Source organism: Sinohyriopsis cumingii, chromosome 2 (assembly GCF_028554795.1).
Source record: "Sinohyriopsis cumingii isolate HCF-2022 chromosome 2, ASM2855479v2, whole genome shotgun sequence".
Lineage (NCBI taxonomy): Eukaryota > Metazoa > Mollusca > Bivalvia > Unionida > Unionidae > Sinohyriopsis > Sinohyriopsis cumingii.
The window spans coordinates 5,107,189-5,127,195 of record NC_142962.1 but is presented as its reverse complement, the minus strand read 5'-3'; the positions used below and the strand labels follow the sequence as shown (position 1 = coordinate 5,127,195).

Genomic DNA, 20,007 nt, shown 5'->3' with positions numbered 1-20,007 from the left:
AACTGGTCTTTTTGCACAAACCTGTTATGAGAGACCACCTGTCATGAGAGACCATTTTTGTTGGCAGAATGGGTGGTCTCTTATAACAGGCTTTACTCTATATTAAATTTCAAACTGTGGATGAAAAAAATGAATATTTCACTTCGCAAATTCTTACACTGTTGCAGATCTTAAGAATTAAAATGCTGTTTTGTACACTTTTACAGAAAATGAAAGCTTCCAACAGCATGTTCAGGTGGCTGATTTAAATGGGAAAAGGGAGAACAAGATTTCATCACCTACAAGTTTCTGATCCAGCTCCATCAGCTTATAAGAAAATTTCCTGTCACTTCTGATCAAGTTCAAGAATTCTGAAAATGTCTGTTTATGTCAAGATGATTTTTAAGCACACAAATTTGCCAAAGGAGATATATCATGCACTGAGAGCTGCTGCAGATGGCATGAATAAAGACCTAATATTCACATAAGACTTCTTATCCTGATAAATAAAATTGTAACCTGTAATTGGAAATTAGCTAACATTCTTCAATAAAGTTTCTCGAGGGTCGGTGGTTCTTTCCGGGGATTTCCCGGTTTCTTCCTCCACCATTAATACTGGCCGCCATATATAGCCTATCGCGTGCTGAAAAATGGCATTAAACCCTACAACAACAACAACAACAATCAATAAAGTTCTCCTGAGTTACAACTGTTTGTGATGTTGGAACTGAAGTCTGATAGTAAGCAATGCTGAATGGTGATGTTCCAAACAGACAGGAAATTTTAGGTATTGATTCTGCTATAAAATGCTTTTCACATTTCAGTGAAATATTGTTATTGGTTGTGCTCTTCTGGAAAATACAGAATAATTTTCTGTGTTAGGTGGTTGCATAGTGATGCTGTGTGCGTACTGCCCAGGGGGTGATGAGGCATTAAAATAAAATGTTTTAAATTCTTAGAAAATAGAACATTAGCTGATTACAGCAATCTGAACAACAGTTTACATTAAAAAGATCACTAAATAAATAACAGAGGTATAATTTTTTTAAAATATTCTTGCCTGTATTTGCAGCTGGATTTAACATTGACCAGTTTTGAAGAAAATCTTTAATTTTGCCAGTCTGATCCATTGTTATTTCACAGAATTCAATCTCCACACCCTCAAAAAATTTAGCACAATTAGTGTATACAAAAAAAAGAGACCTGGAAAGTCCCAGACTGCAATTAGCTTCAATAATATCACCTACTAAAGCTGGCCAAAAATGCAATTTTGACAAATTTATAGAAATTTATGGCACTTTATGAACAACAGTTTTACCTGCAACTTTAGAACCAAAAGGATTAATGGTCATCTTTTTAGTGTTCTTTTTGGTTTTTAGAGATATATAGGTTTAAAAAAATCAACGCTGAATTTCTAAGTTGAAATTTTGGCTGTCATGATATGATGTAATAATGCTCTAACAGATGTGGTCTACATACCATCACATAGTACATAATACTCTGACAGATTTGGATCTATAAATACCCTCAAATAACACACAATACTTTGACCAATCTGGCAGAATATACCACCACAGAGCATATAATGCTCTGACAAATCTGGATCTCTATACCACCACATAACACATTATGCTCTGACAAATCTGGATCTCTATACCACCACATAACACATGATGCTCTGACAAATCTGGATCTCTATACCACCACATAACACATGATGCTCTGACAAGTCTGGATCTCTCCACCACCGCCATAACACATGATGCTCTGACAAATCTGGATCTCTACACCACCGCCATAACACATGATGCTCTTAGATAAATCTGGATCTCTGTACCTTCACATAATATAAAATAATCTGACAGATCTGGTTCTATGTACCACCACATAACCCATTATACTCCAACAAATCTAGATATCTGTAAAATCACATAACAAAATGATGACGGATCTAGATCTATGCTTTTTGCAACTGGGTGCATGTTATACATGGATAAAGATAGTACTCCCTCAGTATAACATTGCCAATATACCAACTCATATAGAGACTGCCTTATAATTTAGTATATGATACATATTATTTTTCTACCAATTCCTGCAATGGGATCCATGACTATGAATGTCTAATTAAATGAAAGTCACACACTGTTTGTAAAAGAATGAAAGGACACTCAACTCTCAACATATTTATTCCAATAACAATGACTAGAAACTTGTTGCTGTCTAAGCAACTTCAAGAAAGTTAGATTCAACCAAAATAGAGCGATTGTATGCTGTATCTTGTTACTACCCCACTGACGTCTGCTTGATGAATCTGGCGGTAAATTCCAACTTTTCAATAAGCAGTTGATTCTAACCCTACACCCCAATATAAATATCCAGATATCAAAAAGGGTCAGAGGAAATTAGGATTAACAGTTTGGAAATTAGGTTACAATGAAAGGCCTTAGAAATAAGGGAGTACTGTATCTGTATAAATTCCCAACACAATTTCACACAGCTTACCGATATATTCCTTTGGATATTTCAGAAGGGGTTCAGGTACCAAGGGATCATCCTCTGCACTCAGAATAAATATGGGAATATCCCTCTGTAATGCAAAGAAATGGTGTAAACTTGCAACATCATTCAGGTCAGACGTAATATTTAAGAAAAAACGTTTCTACCACAGTTGTGGTTTTGTTTTTTATGATAGGCAAAAAACTATAGTTAATATATGTCCATATGATGGTTGTATTTCAACAATAAAATAGTGATAAAAAGACTGCTTATGAAGGGTACCTATTCCCCAATATGCATTCTGCATAAATTTGGAGTCTCAATGCAACCACAGAATGAAGTATCATTCCCATCTGACTTTCCAAACCCTTAATGTTGATAATCATTGTCTCTGCTGTCACCAGTGGAAAAGTGATATTTCTCACCCATGCGACAGAAAAATCTAGCTGTTCTGTAAATCTGACTTTTCTTATCTCAGTCTAGTCATCTCAGACCAGTTATCTCAGTCAAGGTGTCCATGCGCTCAGAACTACTTTTAAAAACAGAAACCCTAGTTGTCCTCTGCTGTGCCTTGAGTAGTTGTTCTAAAATCAAACAACAACAACAACAAATATATAATAAAATCATAATAACTTAAGGTAAATCCATCCTTGAGAACACACCATACAAAAAACATTTCGAGAAAGACAAAGGCACACATGCATACAATGTCGAGCTTTTTGGTATTATGCTAGTTCGTTCCACACAGCATGGTCAATTTTATCCAATATGCAGGCCTAACTCAACATTTTCAGGTCAGCGTCAATAAATATAGCTAAAGCTAGGTAACTAGTTTTAAATACTTCGTGTGAAACAAATTATATGTTAGCTACATTTAATGACGTTGACCTGAAAAATGCTACAGATAAGATAAAATTCTCAATGCATTGTGAAATGATATATGACAGTAAACACTGATCCATGTACAAAGACTACACCACTCCCTCGATAACTTGCGCCCTGATAACTTGTGAACCCGCTTATAATGCCGGGTCAGGCATGGCTCCCATTTTTTTATACCAAAAAATACCCTAAAAATTGATCCCTATTTGTTGAACCTGAAGAAAATCGTGATCAAAATTGGTAATGGAAACTTCATTTTATCGTTGAAAACAGTAGATAGGACCTGGAAATTTTAAAACTTTGAAGTATCAAATTTAAAAATAGGTCATAAAATTTTTTACATTTTCTTTCCAAATGACATTCTTAGTACACTGCAATTAACGATATTTAAGGAAATCTCATCAATGAAAATGTCACTTACGCCAAGTGGAGGCAGTACTTTAATAAATACAAATTAAATAAATTTTTTATCAACTGAAATTTGTGTTCTAGTTCTATCTTTTAGTTCCTTTTTAAGGGTAATCGTCATAAATGCAATGTGTCCTCTTGTAATTAAACATAAAATGTGTCAATCAACCGCAATAATGGCTATGGCGTCGCGAGTGTTTCTCTGAGAACCTAATTAAGCGCCAACAGTCTTTTGATAACTGACTTCTGGAAGTATTTGTTGTACTGTTGCACTGAATTAAAAGCTGGCCTCCTTTGTATTACCACGTTTTTGGAGGTCCCTTGGTAACTCGTGATTCGCTTTTAGTGCCATCTATGTTTGTGGACCCCATTGTGCGTGAGTTATCGAGGGAGAGGTGTATATACCTATACATTTCATAGCCTCTCAACTCTCTTAACAACTACTGAAAACATAGTAACACTCAGAAAATTTGTTATGTCAAACATGTTTTAATCTAATATTGTTAAGCATCTCCATTTTGCCCCAGTTGAATCAAAAATATAACTACAATATTTAATGACAAATAATGCATTTACCAGCCAGAAGGAATCATTTATCCATCAATACATTAATCCATAAGCAAATTTCAAGGTAGCACTTGCCATATTTCCAAGACAGAAAAATACATTTTCAAAGAATCAGTGAACATGAAAGTTTAGCACATGGCTATCTGCCAGGGTCCATATTTGGAGGATCTTTTATACACGGGGTAATTTTACAATCAATATTAAGGACAACACAAGTATGTCACAGTTTCACCTCCTCCAAAGAAAAGGAGTTATATACAATAGTGACACAGATCACCAATTACCTGTGAATAACCCAAGCACGGACACTCATGCTACATGTAAAGTTTCCTTATAATAATAACCTATACACTAAATCATAGGTGTGGGTCCAGTATCGTTTCATCATTTAAAATATAATTTTCTAAATTGGAACTGATGAAAATGATACATTTGCTTGTAATAAATATTAACTATTTATTGTTAATTTCATATAACATCCATATATTAAATGTGATAATACCTAAAAAAATATGCAACATTTTATCTTGTTATTTTGTTTGGCTCACGCATAAAAACTGTGTACTTCGGATGACATGGTCATGCCACAGTCCTAATTAACTTATTTGTATTAATGCACTGTATGTAAACAATGATGCGTGAACTATATTGCAGAAGTGAGAAGTTCTTTTTTACTTTAAAGGAAATTATTGGGTGAGAAAAAGAATCTACGTTGGGGTTTGGACTGAGACAAGGAAATCTCAGGGTTACATTATGTCTTCCCCCAACCCCGGCAAGCCTCATGGGGAGACAAATAATGTAACCCATTGACTGGGATTTTCTTGTCTTGGTCCAAACCCCAACACAGATTCTATATATCTCAATATGCTTACATGGGTGAGACAATTTCTCTTTCTGTGGCTCTGTTTTCAGGCAGTGTGTAACAAACAGAAATTAAAAAAAAAACCAAGGAAAAGAAAATGCCAAACAAAGTCTTATCAAAACATGGCATTTTTACAAAAAAATATGAAAAATGAGCTTTAAATAATAAATAAATATTTGTATCTCTATAATCATTCATTCCTAAAAGAAATCAATAAAGGAAAACTACTTAGAAATCTCCATGTATCTGTCCAGAATTCCTTCCTGTCCTGAATTTAACTCCTATAGTGCTACACTTAGTGACATCAAAATTGCACTGTGGGTACATCATGGGAATATGTGTAAAGCACGAATAGGACTTTTGTTACCTTCTTTTCATTATATACTTTTCATTATATAGTCAAAATTTGTTTAAAATTGTTGTCAATACTCCACATCCAGTCAGTAAGTCCTTTATTACCACACATGTACTGTCATTGCAATGCAGGTACATCCTAGAATGAATATATGTCACACACCAAAACTGGGACACTGTGACTAACTTTTCAAACTTTATGTAAAATTACTTCCAAATTACAATCTTACTTGATAATATGACCCACGATTCATGTGGCCACAAATCTCTCTCTTGCACCACAAAATGCTATGATAAGAAAATGGTGTGTGACCCTTTAGCTTAAGTGGATATAAAATGTAGATGAAATATTAGTTGTCTAACTATAAAGCGACATCCATCTTCATACATCAATCATTCCATCACTTTTCAAATATACCAAAAGAAAGTGCTGAATGGGTGGAATTAATCTTTAGTTTGAAAATATGAAAGAAAATGCAGCTGACCATTCTAAGTGGATGATTAAATGTTTTGTGCATATTTCATATCCCCCTGGCATATCAGTGAAAGTTCCAATCATAAAATTATCTCATATCCCTTTACAGTGCATGCAGGAGATTGTAGCTGTAGTTGGAGGAAAAAGGGTACAAGGAAAACACAATAAGCTGTCCCCTATGAGTGCATGATGTCTAATTGCATATAATACAAAAACCCAACCAAATGTCTTAAAGTCAAAGCCCTGCCAGACAACCCGACTTAAATTGCAATGGTTTAAAAAAAAGTACATGTTTGCCACGATGCAAAATAAATAAAATGACCTGTCTGCATGAACAAAAGATGTATTGGCTTTCATTTTCACACAATTTGGAAGAACTCCAAAACCAATAAATTCTAATATCGTTGAAGATACTTAGACTAGTCAGTCAGGAGGAGTAGCGGTATCAAAATTTTCATTATGTCTGCTGTGGCAACCATATTGGACATCAGATCAGCACCATTTTCATTAAGAACCACCTAGACAGCATAAGAAGTCTTTCAACTAAAAACACCATACTGATAAGTCCATTCATTCTGGAGGAGTAGCAATAATAAGATTGTCATGATGGCTGCTGTAGTGGCCATACTGGATGGTAGATTGAAACCATTTTCATTTAGGACAAACTAGACATAATTTACAGGTCTTTTTGTGAAAACCCTAGGTCAAGATGACCATCTGTTTAGGAGGAGTAGCGATAATAAGATTTTGAAGATGGCTGTCCTGGTCAGATTTTTTGGCACCACTTTCATTTAGGACCAATTCAGCTTCACAAGAAGTCTTTCAGTGAAAACCCTATGTTGACATGACCATCCATTCAGAAGAAGTAACAATAACAAGATTTTCAAGATGGCAGCAGTGGTAGCCATATTGGACTCACAAAGGCACCATTTTGATATAGAACCAGCCAGTCGTAAGCCTTTCATTAAAAACCCCATGCTGACATGACCATGAATTCAGAAGTATTTTTAAGATTAGCCACCATGGTGGCCATATTGGCTGTGCAAGCAGCACCGTATTCATTTAGCACCAACTAAACCATGCTAATCAATGGACAGATGATGAACAGCAGACAACATACGGACAATAGACCATCCCATAAGCTCTTCTGGCCTATGACCAGTAGAACAAAAAACTGTCTTGGGCATAGAATAATAAAGTGATATTTCTCTTTAACAGTCATATATTATCACAACGAGAATAATTTTACAACATGTGTTTTAGAAAAAGGTAACATAGTTTCTCCACTGATCATTACAAATGGCAATGAATTTTTTTTTTAAATAAGGTGAGCAGAAACTTACCACAGAATTCATGTTGATACTACAACTGTGGTCCCTGTAGTAATCCCTAAAATTATCATAGCCTGCTCTCCTCCTATCAAATACAGTTAAAACAGATAGGTGAATTTTTTTTATGAATGATGAAGATGTAGCTTATTTTCTGACCAAATTAATGTTGCATACCTTCCACTGTTCTATACAACTGTGGAATTCAAATTTATATTCAGACTGAAAGTGAATATAACAGAAGCACCAAGACCTCAGAGGAAAAAAAACTATCATTGTGACCTAATTAGAATAATATGCTTGCAATTTTTCATGATATTAGCGCTTATGAGTTTTACATACTATGCAGGAAATGGTCAACAATGTGAAAACTTTGGATCAAAGGAACATATATTCGATGCAGTGACCTGAATTTGATATGGTAATGCAGCGATCTTGGCATGCAATTTATTGATCAAATCTTATGACTCTGAAGACATTGATTACTGACTAAAATAGGAATCAAGGCAACAGATATTAATGGCGACCAATTATTAGAGTTAATGATTTAAAAAAAATATTTCATAAAAAATAAAAAAATAAAACTGAACAACTGGAGCTACATCATATACTAATCCTGCAATATCTAGAAACAAAAATAAAACCTTATTTCAAAACATTACAAGATGGCCAACAAATTCCCATTAAACAAAGCAATAAGAAGTATGGTGAATAATTCATTCATATAAATATAACTCATCTCTTCAACATCCTACCCATGATGTACATGCATCTATAGTAGTGACTCAACTACCTGCTGCCTCCTGCTGCAAGCCTAAACGGACAATAACTCTGACAAAAATCTTTGCAGTAAATGAATGAATTTTTACGTGACAATTATGACATTTACCAAGCATCATTTACACCCATAATTAATTACATGGCATCCATAATTAACTGCATGACACTGACATCCATAATTAACTGAATGACACTGACATTTGTAATTGCATGACAATGCCATCCATAATTAACTGCATGACATTTTGTAATTGCACAACACTAACATTCACAATTAAAAACTGACATCCATAATTAACCGCATGACACTGACATTTGTAATTGCATGACACTGACATCCATAATTAACTGCATGACATTTGTAATTGCATGACACTAACATCCACAATTACAAACTGACATCCATACATAACTGCATGACACTGACATTCAAATGTAATTGCATAGGGCAACAAGAGAACCACTTGGGCATATTACTCACCTGGCTTACTTAACAGCTGAACATTTCACACAGTAGGCTAATGTAGCATTGTAACAACAAAACCTATTTAAACTATATCCCAAACTAAATATCAGCTGATTTTACCTATTTACTACAACCAGATAAAAAATAAATGTCTAAAGATTACAGCATAATTAATATGCAAAATCCTTATATAAACTGATGTAATATAGATTCCTTTGAACTAGAAATGTAACAAATTCAGCCAATCTTAGCCTATATTTGAAGTTTGATCAAAATCACAAATATGGCTTCAAGAGTGGCAACATGCTCTGCCAATTAGTTGCAAGATCATCTTGTTAATATGCATGGATCCTGCTCACTATCAAGGTTATAATGATCTAAGCATATACTCCAAGTTTCATCAAAATCAGACGAGTCATTCATCTGACCTCAAGAGCTGTCACAAGTTCAGTCAATCTGATGCAGGGTTACATCATTAAATATGTGTGGATCTCACTCATTATTGAACCCTTCCAAGATCTTGATGATACAAGTCAATAGTTGTGGTACGATCAAAATAAGATCAGAAATGTTGCTTCCAGTGATGTAACAAGCGCAGCCAGCGAGATGCATGTTCAAATAATTAGTATGCACGTCTCTCACTAATTATAAAACTTGTCTCAGATATTAGTGGCATAAGCATTTATTCCAAATCTGATCACAATCAGATTACAAACATGGCCTCAAGACTGGTAACAAACTCAGCCAATCAGATGTGAGATCTTATCAGAATGCATGGATCTCACTCATTATATACCTCATTTAAGATATTAACAATATAGGCATACATTATGAATGTGATCAAAAACAGATAAAAGCTATGACTGAAGGATGCAGGGCAATCCCATGACTCACCTGGCCTTACAGCCTGGTGAGCTATAAATTGCAAGTCAAAGTGGGGTAATACAAACCCCCCAATTTACAAAAAAAATGAGACAAAAGCCATTAAGGCAGATCTAGGTTTACGAGACAATGCATACACCAATTTGCAGGAGAACATGTTGAATGGTTGCTGAGCTATACTGGTTACAAGAATGTGTAGAAGGAATGATATCAAAAAAGGCAATACTCTATCAAAATAGAAGAGATGAAACTTTTAAAAGTCACTATGTCTCATAGGCAATCCACTTACCGAATAGCATCCTAAAGTGTAAAGGTTGCAGAACCTGGGTAGTTAAAACGTGAAAAAATGCTTAAATGGACAAATGGAATGACAAGTTGATGGGAGAGGCGACTGCCATAGGAGTCCCACATCTCAATGCTGGGAACTAATAAATACAGTAACCAGGATACCTACGCAGAGTAAAGCCCATCTATCTCGGATAAGGATGTTGCAGCAAAAATTTTCTCTTCATCAAAGGGGCCAAATTTTCTCTGAGCTTCCTCTCCAAATAATATATTCCGATGGTGTCTCATCAAGGACTTCAGATTAGCTGTCATGGCATACATATAACCCCTTCTCATGTGGGACCACTCTAAATAGAGTGGCATTGCGCTAAAAATAAAACACAGATGAACGATATAAGAAACAAGGCAAGAAATCCAAAGCCTATATGTTCAGTCCATGATCAAATCATTACAGTAAAATGTGCGATCATGATCCCATGCTTTAATGCGTGTGATTTTGTTTACAAGGTCAAAGGTTGAGTAAGCATGTAGAGATGTTGCCAGAAATTTTCTTAAGCAGGGGAGCTACCCCACACCTACTTCTACAAGGGGAATGGGGATGGGACAGTGGAAAATGGGAGCTCTTGAGTGACAACATTATTATATGGTACACGCAAACCTAATTTAAGATGAGCATTTAATGACTTCATATCACTTCTTTGACCACAAATATACAAAGAATCTGCATAATGAATTTAGTTGGCTGCGCTGGTAAATATTCTTCCCTGCTTTTTATCCCTCTGCTTCTTCAAAGCCTCCAAAGATGGGAAATGGTTTATATAACCTAACTGTGTCTGAATACTCATCAGATTCTACAATTAATCTTATGCTAAGAGCAGTGTCAATTCTGTTTTGTGAGCTAAATCCCCTCTACAACCTGCTGTCTGCAATGGGAGAACTAGTGCAATTTTAGCCAATGAAAGCAAATTAGTGAATGGGTCTTCATATATTCAAACATATTTTTCCACAACTCGATCATGTTGTTCTTAGGATATTTGTGCTGTAGATCACATTTGTTGCAAGGCTGTATGCTAATGTTGCAGCCTTTGATGATCATAGGTTATCCTTGTGCAACCACTGATGTTAGTGAATCAATTATCTTTCTTATACTCTTGACATAAAACACATAGCATCCCCCTTTTTGGTTCTTTCCTGAACCAGTTGTAGGTAATCAACCAGATGGCTTGGAATTTTGGATCCTTTTCTTCTCTTTTATCAGCCTCAGGTTCCACATGCTGTGGATGAGAACTGTTTCTTACTGTCATCAAAGTCACAGGGCACATATTTTCCACTAAACATATCCCATACAACGAAGTAGTGACCTCACAATATGCTTGGTGATACCGATATGTGTTCTGTAATGTGCCATCCTGCTGCGAGCATGATTGGTGATCACAGTCTGTCCCAGCCATTAAAATCCTAAACTTTATCTCTCCACCATTAATTCTAACTTTCTTGACCCAATCTTGTACCAACGTATCAAGTGTGCTCACTAGCATCGAAGGCCTGCCCTGGGACGATTTAGGAGGAGTAGAAAGTTCTTGCCCATCTTGCTTTTTAAAATTTATGTACTGGCTTGGCATACTCTGTACAGTGGTCTCACTGATCACTTGCTTTTTTAAATTTATGTACTGGTTTGGCATACTCTGTACAGGGGTCTCACCGATCAATTGCTTTTTTAAATTTATGTACTGGTTTGCCATACCCTGTACAGTGGTCTCATTGATCACTTGCTTTTTTAAATTTATGTACTGGTTTGGCACACTCCGTACTGTGGTCTCACTGATCACTTGCTTATTAAAATTCATGTACTGGTTTGGCATACTCTGTACAGTGGTCTCACTGATCACTTGCTTTTTTAAATTTATGTACTGGTTTGGCATTCTCTGTACAGTGGTCTCACTGATCACACAACTCAGATTGCTACTGATTTTGCTGGTGGCCTTGGCACTCGAAATATCTTTGCCCAGAAGTCAAGGAACGGAGTTGGTGGGGGTGTTTAAAGTTGAATTTTACCACTTTTAAGCTGCTGTGTTAACACCATGATCATCAAACAGTACTGACTGTGCAACTTTATGTACAGTAGTTTCAGCATAAGATCATACAGATGTACTTTAATAACCAATTGGCTAGTTGTTGTTGTTGGCAGTGTTGGCTTCTTGTCATGTGGAGCACAGTATAAGTGGTTGATCCTGACATGTTTATTTGTGCTCATTAGAGGTGGTAGTATTGTTTAATGGTTGTCTGTGGTGTAATCTTAAACTGATGTTAGTCATCTGGATGAAAGAACGTGTAAGTACTGAACATGTGAGATCTTTTGATTTCTACTCATGCAGGTTATAGTATTGTTTTTAACATTAACTCATTAACCCCTGGAGATTTCTGTCATATTCACCTGAATTCCAAGTGATTTCCACCAGGCCTGGTGCCTAGTTGTTTTAGAAACATCATTTTTCATTGCTTATTCCACTCGCGCATGTGCAGAAGGGTAAATGTTGGGAGTTCTTTTTTTTTATTTTTTGCTTATTGGACCCATCATTTTTGTGTCCTGGTGACTTTTTACTTCAATCTCCAACTTAGCCTACTTTTTGCAGAGATTCACCTGTCTGTGTGCAGTTCAGACTGATCTGCCTTAGAAATGAGCCCAAAAAAAGTCTCAAATCCAGACACAAATCCAATTCTGACGATGGGCGAATTTTTATTGTAAACAAAATCAGGTCTCAAATATTATGTTCTTCCTCCTGTATTTTGTAATGTGAGTAGAAAGTCTAGAATAGTTGGTATTTTGTAGAGCTATGTCTATCGACTTTTCTGTAATAACACCCATTTTGGTTATCTTAAGTGACCTTGATGCTTCAGAGTTTGGAAGTAGGGTACTATCTCCTGATGCACAAACATGGTGCCAGGAGTTAATGAGTTAACAAGGGTTTTGGAAATTTCTTAAAAATTGTCAAGGAATGGCTAATTTTGTAATATTTTTGCAACGTTGATGCACAAATTATTAAATGCGCAATGAATATTCAAATTTGGTGACATCATCAAACTTCACCAATTAAAGTGACTGCCATTTCATCAGCATAGATTTATTCTTTGGTATTTATTTTGAGTATATGTAGATGTTAAACAACAAAATTATATACCTACTGACATGCAAACTTTGACAGGTAAACAACAAAATTATGTACCTACTGACATGCAAACTTTGACAGGTAAACAACAAAATTATATACCTACTGACATGCAAACTTTGACAGGTAAATCGATTTCAATGCCCTCAAAAATGACTTTTTTAATACAAAACCATGAAAGTTGAGCCTCATAACAATAAATGGTACTGCAGTGCATGTTACATTCATATCTCTGGCATACTGTCATACAACAATCTGTTTCCTAGATGTCACTTACGTATTCAAGTCATATCCTTGGCATACTGACATGCCTGTTTCCTAGAGATCACTTTCATGTTATAGTCATATCCTTGGCATACTGACATGCCTGTTTCCTAGAAGTCACTTATTTGTTACAGTCATATCCTTGGCATATTGACATGCCTGTTTCCTTGAGGTCACTTATGCGTCACAGTCATATGCCTGGCATACTGACATGCCTGTTTCTTAGTGGTCACTTACGTGTTAGTTATAACCTTGGCATACTGATGTGCCTGTTTCTTAGAGGTCAATTACATTACAGTCATATCCTTGGCATAGTGACATGGCTGCCTGTTATCTAGATGCCACTTACGTGTTACAGTCATATCCTTGGCAAATTGACATGCCACAGAGAAACTTGCTCTGGTTCTCCCTCTTCTCCCCAAGGTATTTCATGACAATGTTGCCTCCCATGCTGAAACCCACCAGCAACAGCCTTCTCTTGGGGAAAAGGACCATTAGTTTGGTCACCATAGCATCCAACTCTTCTGTACCTCCTAAAATTAAAATTTAAATGTGGACTAACAATTTGATGAATACTATAGCTGTGTCACTCCTTGTCACGGAAACAGATTTCATGGAAATTTTAAAGACTATACATGATCACCTGTCTGAAAAGACTACTCACATCAATCTTAAAACATTGTCTCTCTTTCTCCAAAATTTTATCAAATGGATTTAGCAGTGTAATGCCTAAATTTAGGGATTTTAAAAAGTAAGCAAAACATCAAAGTTCAAACCAAAACCATAAGTAATCCTTTCTTTCAAAAGCATGACTTGTACACAATTCCAATTACTATGCCATTCTGTGAAGTAGTTTTCACCTTCAAATCAGAACAAAGCTTTGCAATGCCTGCCTGGTTGCATCACATGCCATAATTATACATGGCAATGTAATACATGCCATGATTATTGCAAGGCAATGAAATACATGCCATAGTTATAAGTTATTGTATGGCAAAGCAATAAATGCTCTAATTATTGCATAACAATGCAATAGCTGCCATAATTATTGCATGGCAATCCAATACATGCCATAGGTATTGCATGGCAATGCAATAATTGATACTGCATGGCAATGCAATACATACCACAATATGCACCATACAATTTGTCTGAAACTTTCCACTGAAATGCATCATTATGTAAGTGCCTATGGAACATTTTTATTTATGATTAAATTTGTATTTTTAATCCTAAATAAAAGTTTGTTGGAAAAAAAGCTTGTCAGTTTACAAAAGTCTGCAGATTATCTGGAATTATCTTAACCATACCATACAACCTTAAGTTATCTTAACCACACCACACAACCTCAAGTTATCTTAACCATGCCACACAACCTCAAGTTATCTTAACCATGCCACACAACCTCAAGTTATCTTAACCATGCCACACAACCTCAAGTCATCTTAACCATGCCACACAACCTCAAGTTATCTTAACCATGCCACACAACCTCAAGTTATCTTAACCACACCACACAACCTCAAGTTATCTTAACCATGCCACACAACCTCAAGTTATCTTAACCATGCCACACAACCTCAAGTTATCTTAACCATGCCACACAACCTCAAGTTATCTTAACCATGCCACACAACCTCAAGTTATCTTAACCATGCCACACAACCTCAAGTTATCTTAACCATGCCACACAACCTCAAGTTATCTTAACCATGCCACACAACCTCATATAAAAATAACTCTTGGTCTTCATATTAAGACCTTCATACCAATACTGTAACCAGGTCAAGCATACACAATATTTCCAAATATCATATTCAGAACATCTCTGATGGACAATATTGTAACCAGGTGAAGCATACACAATATTTCCAATATCATATTCAGAACATCACTGATAGATAATATTGTAACCAGGTCAAGCATACACAATATTTCCAAATATCATATTCAAAACATCGCTGATGGATAATATTGTAACCAGGTCAAGCATACACAATATTTCCAAATATTCTGTTCGGAACCTTGCTGATGGATAATAACTCAAAATAAACTGTACCAAACTCTTTATTACTTTAAATGAAGCAAAATAAAGTTTTTAAATTTTCTTTCTTTATTTTTATTAATGCATATTGTGATACATCACCTTAACGTACAACATCAATGTATCATCAAACTCAAATGCATTGGAATACCCCAGTAGTAATTCAGATGCTGATGCAATACATCAAGGTAAAAAATATCCTGTGAATGATAAGTGTTGATGAATCAGGACATGTCAGAATCACTATAACCATAAGCATTTACTCTTTATGGATCTCTGCCTTAGGTGCAAAGATTTTCTTAATTTAAAAGCAAAGTGCATACATTTTATTTTAGCAATTTCACAGTTTTGAAAATAGCAACTTCATTACTCACAGAAAACCAAAAAATTCTAAACTGTTCTTCATACTAAAGGATACCCTAAGGCTTGTTAAATTAACCTCAGTACCCTATGTTATAAGCATCTGGTATGGGTTGGGATTCATGCAGCGTCTTTATGTCTCAAATGATCACAACAATTGGTTGAAGTGTTTGAAGAAATCAGAGCCACCCGGGCAAGAAAAACAGCTGGAATAAGTAGCAACTACTTTAGTAGGTTTTTTTGTGTGTGCCACGTTGTTTTCGCAAATAACTGCTAGGGTCAAAATTACATAAAAAAATTCCTTTAAATTGCATCCTACCATTTTAAAAACATGCACAAAAGCCTTAAGTGATCCAAATGCCCTGACATAGGATGTTGAGATTGTGAGCAGCTTAGGTGGAATACACAAGTTACAGACTTAAAAGTGGTTTATGATGAACAAGTGACCCTGATCCATTACCCTGCAGTGACCAAACCCAACAATTCTTTATTTTTTTTTATTAAAAAAAAAACTGATTTTCTGTTATCTTTATAAACTGTCACATAACTTGAGCTATTCCTACAGTGACCAAACCCAACAATTCTTTATTTTTTTTTTGTTAAAAAAAACTGATTTTATGTTATCTTTATAAACTGTCACATAACTTGAGCTATTACATGTAAGCTAAATTGTGGAAGCTTAAAAAACAATTTATTCTTCGATAATACTCACCTGATCATAGTACCTTAGTAGAACTACTACTAATTTGCAAATCTAGCACCTCTAGTGTAAAATCTTTTACTTAAAAAGCTGAAAGTTATCTGACACATAGGTGGCAGTTAGAGTGATCTCATCTTGACACAGGGATTGGCGCCATATCCTGTGAATTCTTCACTGGAGTAGAAGACATGTTCCCTACATGGAGGTAACTGCTGGATAGGCCAGGAAGGTGTTTGTATATTATGATCATGCAAGTATTAGTGAAAAATATTTAACTAAAAAAATTTCTGTCTCTTCATCAAATACCTTACCCAATCATAACACCCTCGGAGAATCGGTAAGTGGTGGAGGGAGATACATCCCCTTACCCTGGAGAGACGATCTCCAGTCCCCTAAGGTACGTGAGACAGCTTCAAGATAATCCAAATGGTAAATAGACTCCATACATAAGGGAGTTGCTTCAGAAATGAAAAACTTTCCCTTCCACAAATCAAGTGGTAGTCTTAATGCTGCATCTTTATGAAACTGTGGAACAATCCAGAAAGGTAACATTTTGCACCATAGGTAAAGGTCAACCAGATCGAGTTCAGACTTTTAGGATGAAAGACCTCTGAGATACAAACTGGAGAAATGTACTCGATATCCATCCCAAGGCATGGATAATGACAGAACAGTTTCAGTCATATGCACTGTTTGTGGCAGCTGTCCTAACCAGGGATCGTCCTGGGCTTTGCCAGTGTCACAAATTGCTAATAAAAATTCCTTATTGGTGACAAAATATACCATCTGGTGATTTTTTTGGCCGACAGCCTTTTTGATTGTTTAATTGGAACATACAATCATGGATTTGGAGTGGAGAAAGGGACCACAAAAGGAAGCCTCAAACTTGGATACACAATGCACTCTAATCTATTGTTTACATAAACAAATCCTTTATTTGTATTGGCAAACCCATCTTTACAGTGCATTGTTACATCATAATTCACTTATGTTGACATTTGGCCTGAGTACTGTATGCTGTGATACACTCAGTCATGCTACCGGACTATACCTACAATCGACTTATGAAGATGTGAACAGAAACAGCTACAATTAACTGAACAATGGCTAATCCTTCTAGTGTTTAAAAAAAAAAATATACCAATAAAATAGTTTTGCTGAAACTTCTAAGAAAACTGATTATCTATGACATATCAATTGCTGTGTTTAAATACAAAGCAAATGGAAAAAATCTCAATCAGAATTAAATACTGTCAACAGTGCAACATTATCATGGGTAAACCTTAGACATTGCATGTTCATGGGTAAACCTTAGACATTGCATGTTCATGGGTAAACCTTAGACATTGCATGTTCATGGGTAAACCTTAGACATTGCATGTTCATGGGTAAACCTTAGACATTGCATGTTCATGGGTAAACCTTAGACATTGCATGTTCATGGGTAAACCTTAGACATTGCATGTTCATGGGTAAACCTTAGACATTGCATGTTCATGGGTAAACCGTTAGACATTGCATGTTCATGGGTAAACCTTAGACATTGCATGTTCATGGGTAAACCTTAGACATTGCATGTTCATGGGTAAACCTTAGACATTGCATGTTCATGGGTAAACCTTAGACATTGCAGGTTCATGGGTAAACCTTAGACATTGCAGGTTCATGGGTAAACCTTAGACATTGCATGTTCATGGGTAAACCTTAGACATTGCATGTTCATGGGTAAACCGTTAGACATTGCATGTTCATGGGTAAACCTTAGACATTGCATGTTCATGGGTAAACCTTAGACATTGCATGTTCATGGGTAAACCTTAGACATTGCATGTTCATGGGTAAACCTTAGACATTGCATGTTCATGGGTAAACCGTTAGACATTGCATGTTCATGGGTAAACCTTAGACATTGCATGTTCATGGGTAAACCTTAGACATTGCATGTTCATGGGTAAACCTTAGACATTGCATGTTCATGGGTAAACCTTAGACATTGCATGTTCATGGGTAAACCTTAGACATTGCATGTTCATGGGTAAACCTTAGACATTGCATGTTCATGGGTAAACCTTAGACATTGCATGTTCATGGGTAAACCTTAGACATTGCATGTTCATGGGTAAACCTTAGACATTGCATGTTCATGGGTAAACCTTAGACATTGCATGTTCATGGGTAAACCTTAGACATTGCATGTTCATGGGTAAACCTTAGACATTGCATGTTCATGGGTAAACCTTAGACATTGCATGTTCATGGGTAAACCTTAGACATTGCATGTTCATGGGTAAACCTTAGACATTGCATGTTCATGGGTAAACCTTAGACATTGCATGTTCATGGGTAAACCTTAGACATTGCATGTTCATGGGTAAACCTTAGACATTGCATGTTCATCATCTCATCCTAAGAGTAAGTTAACAAAATTAACTGCATTTGGATTTAGTGCAAATCATCAGACAACACAGTCACTGAACTTGATGTTATACCTGGCAGTCCAACATCATCTACATGTAGTGATGGTAGTAATGCTTCAAGTGCAACACATCAAGATGAATGGGTCAGAAGTTCCTGAAAATTTCTCGACAGCTGGAAACTTGGGTGTCCATGGCTAAGATATGATACAAAGTTAAAGCCGATTGTCTGATGTATGTATCAAGGCACAAGTCGTCAATTTATTTACAACTGGCTGTGACATTTTGAAGAATGAGAGTGTCACCAAACATGAATCCAGCTGGGTAAGTAATATATGTTAGTTTTACTCATTGATCTTTTACTTTTACAGTCAATCTCATGTTATGACTGTAGGGACTTAGACTACGAAATAGGAAAGAGCAAAACAAACTAGTTTTGCATAATTGAAAATAATTTATTTCTCAAAATACAGGAGTGAAAGAATTAAACTAACTTACAGCATGGTGAATAAATTCCTATTTCTTAAAAGTCCTTTCATTTCCAAGAAATCCGAATATGATCCAATGAAAAATGCACCTTCTGTGTTTCAAATGTACAGAAAGCTTTCCAAAGAATTCAAATAGTTGTTGAATAAATTTAGTTAATACTGCACAGTTATTCTAGCGTGTCATGGGGCCCTGAGTGGCTGAGTGGTCTAAAGCGCTCACTGTTCCGGATCACTGCCATCTCACCTCTGTCTGCATGGGTTCGAGTGCAAGGCTCGGCTAGCGTGGGTACGTGGGAAAGCCTGCCAGTAGCTTCTCGTGGGTCAGTGGTTCTTCCCTGGGTTTGCCAGGGTTCTTCCTCCACCAGTTATACTGGCCGCCATGTACAGCCTATCTTATGCTGAAAAATGGCGTTAAACCCTAGAACAACAACAACTAGCGTGTCATGCCAAAAATTTTTCTCTTCAAAAACCAAGTTGGGAGATTGAATCCAAAAACACGCATATTGGGACCTACCATTGGGAAGTTTTTGGGGGCATATTTAAGCATCGTTTTCAATAAACATTTGCCAATGTTTTTGGTCCAATACACGTGAAATTCTCGAAGGACACACTGTTCCTCCCTGTGGAGTGTGTTATTCCCCCCCACACACATGCCCCCATTTCATATTGAGTTTCAGCTAGGCCCAAACTGCACAATAGCCAAAGGTTAGACTCAAGCCTCTTCAACATACTTCAAAGAAACAGCCTGTTTTACAGTGAGTAACTCTGTGGGGGCCGGGGTTGATTGGCGGCTTGCACCTTCT

At 36.2% G+C, this 20,007-nt stretch overlaps 1 protein-coding gene across 3 annotated transcripts in view; it reads right to left on the bottom strand.

Moving 5' to 3' along the window:
- LOC149804268 (monoacylglycerol lipase ABHD2-like) overlaps positions 1–20,007 on the bottom strand; it is a 79,669-nt gene that overhangs the window by 14,622 nt on the left and 45,040 nt on the right. For all 3 annotated transcript variants that reach the window (XM_089938211.1, XM_089938209.1, XM_089938210.1), the window contains exons 5-8: positions 13,548–13,731; positions 9,937–10,134; positions 7,370–7,442; positions 2,485–2,569 (exon numbers count right to left, since the gene is read on the bottom strand). In XM_089938211.1, coding sequence (XP_089794337.1) covers positions 2,485–2,569; positions 7,370–7,442; positions 9,937–10,134; positions 13,548–13,731 — 540 coding nt within the window. The remainder of the gene's footprint in view (positions 1–2,484; positions 2,570–7,369; positions 7,443–9,936; positions 10,135–13,547; positions 13,732–20,007) is intronic.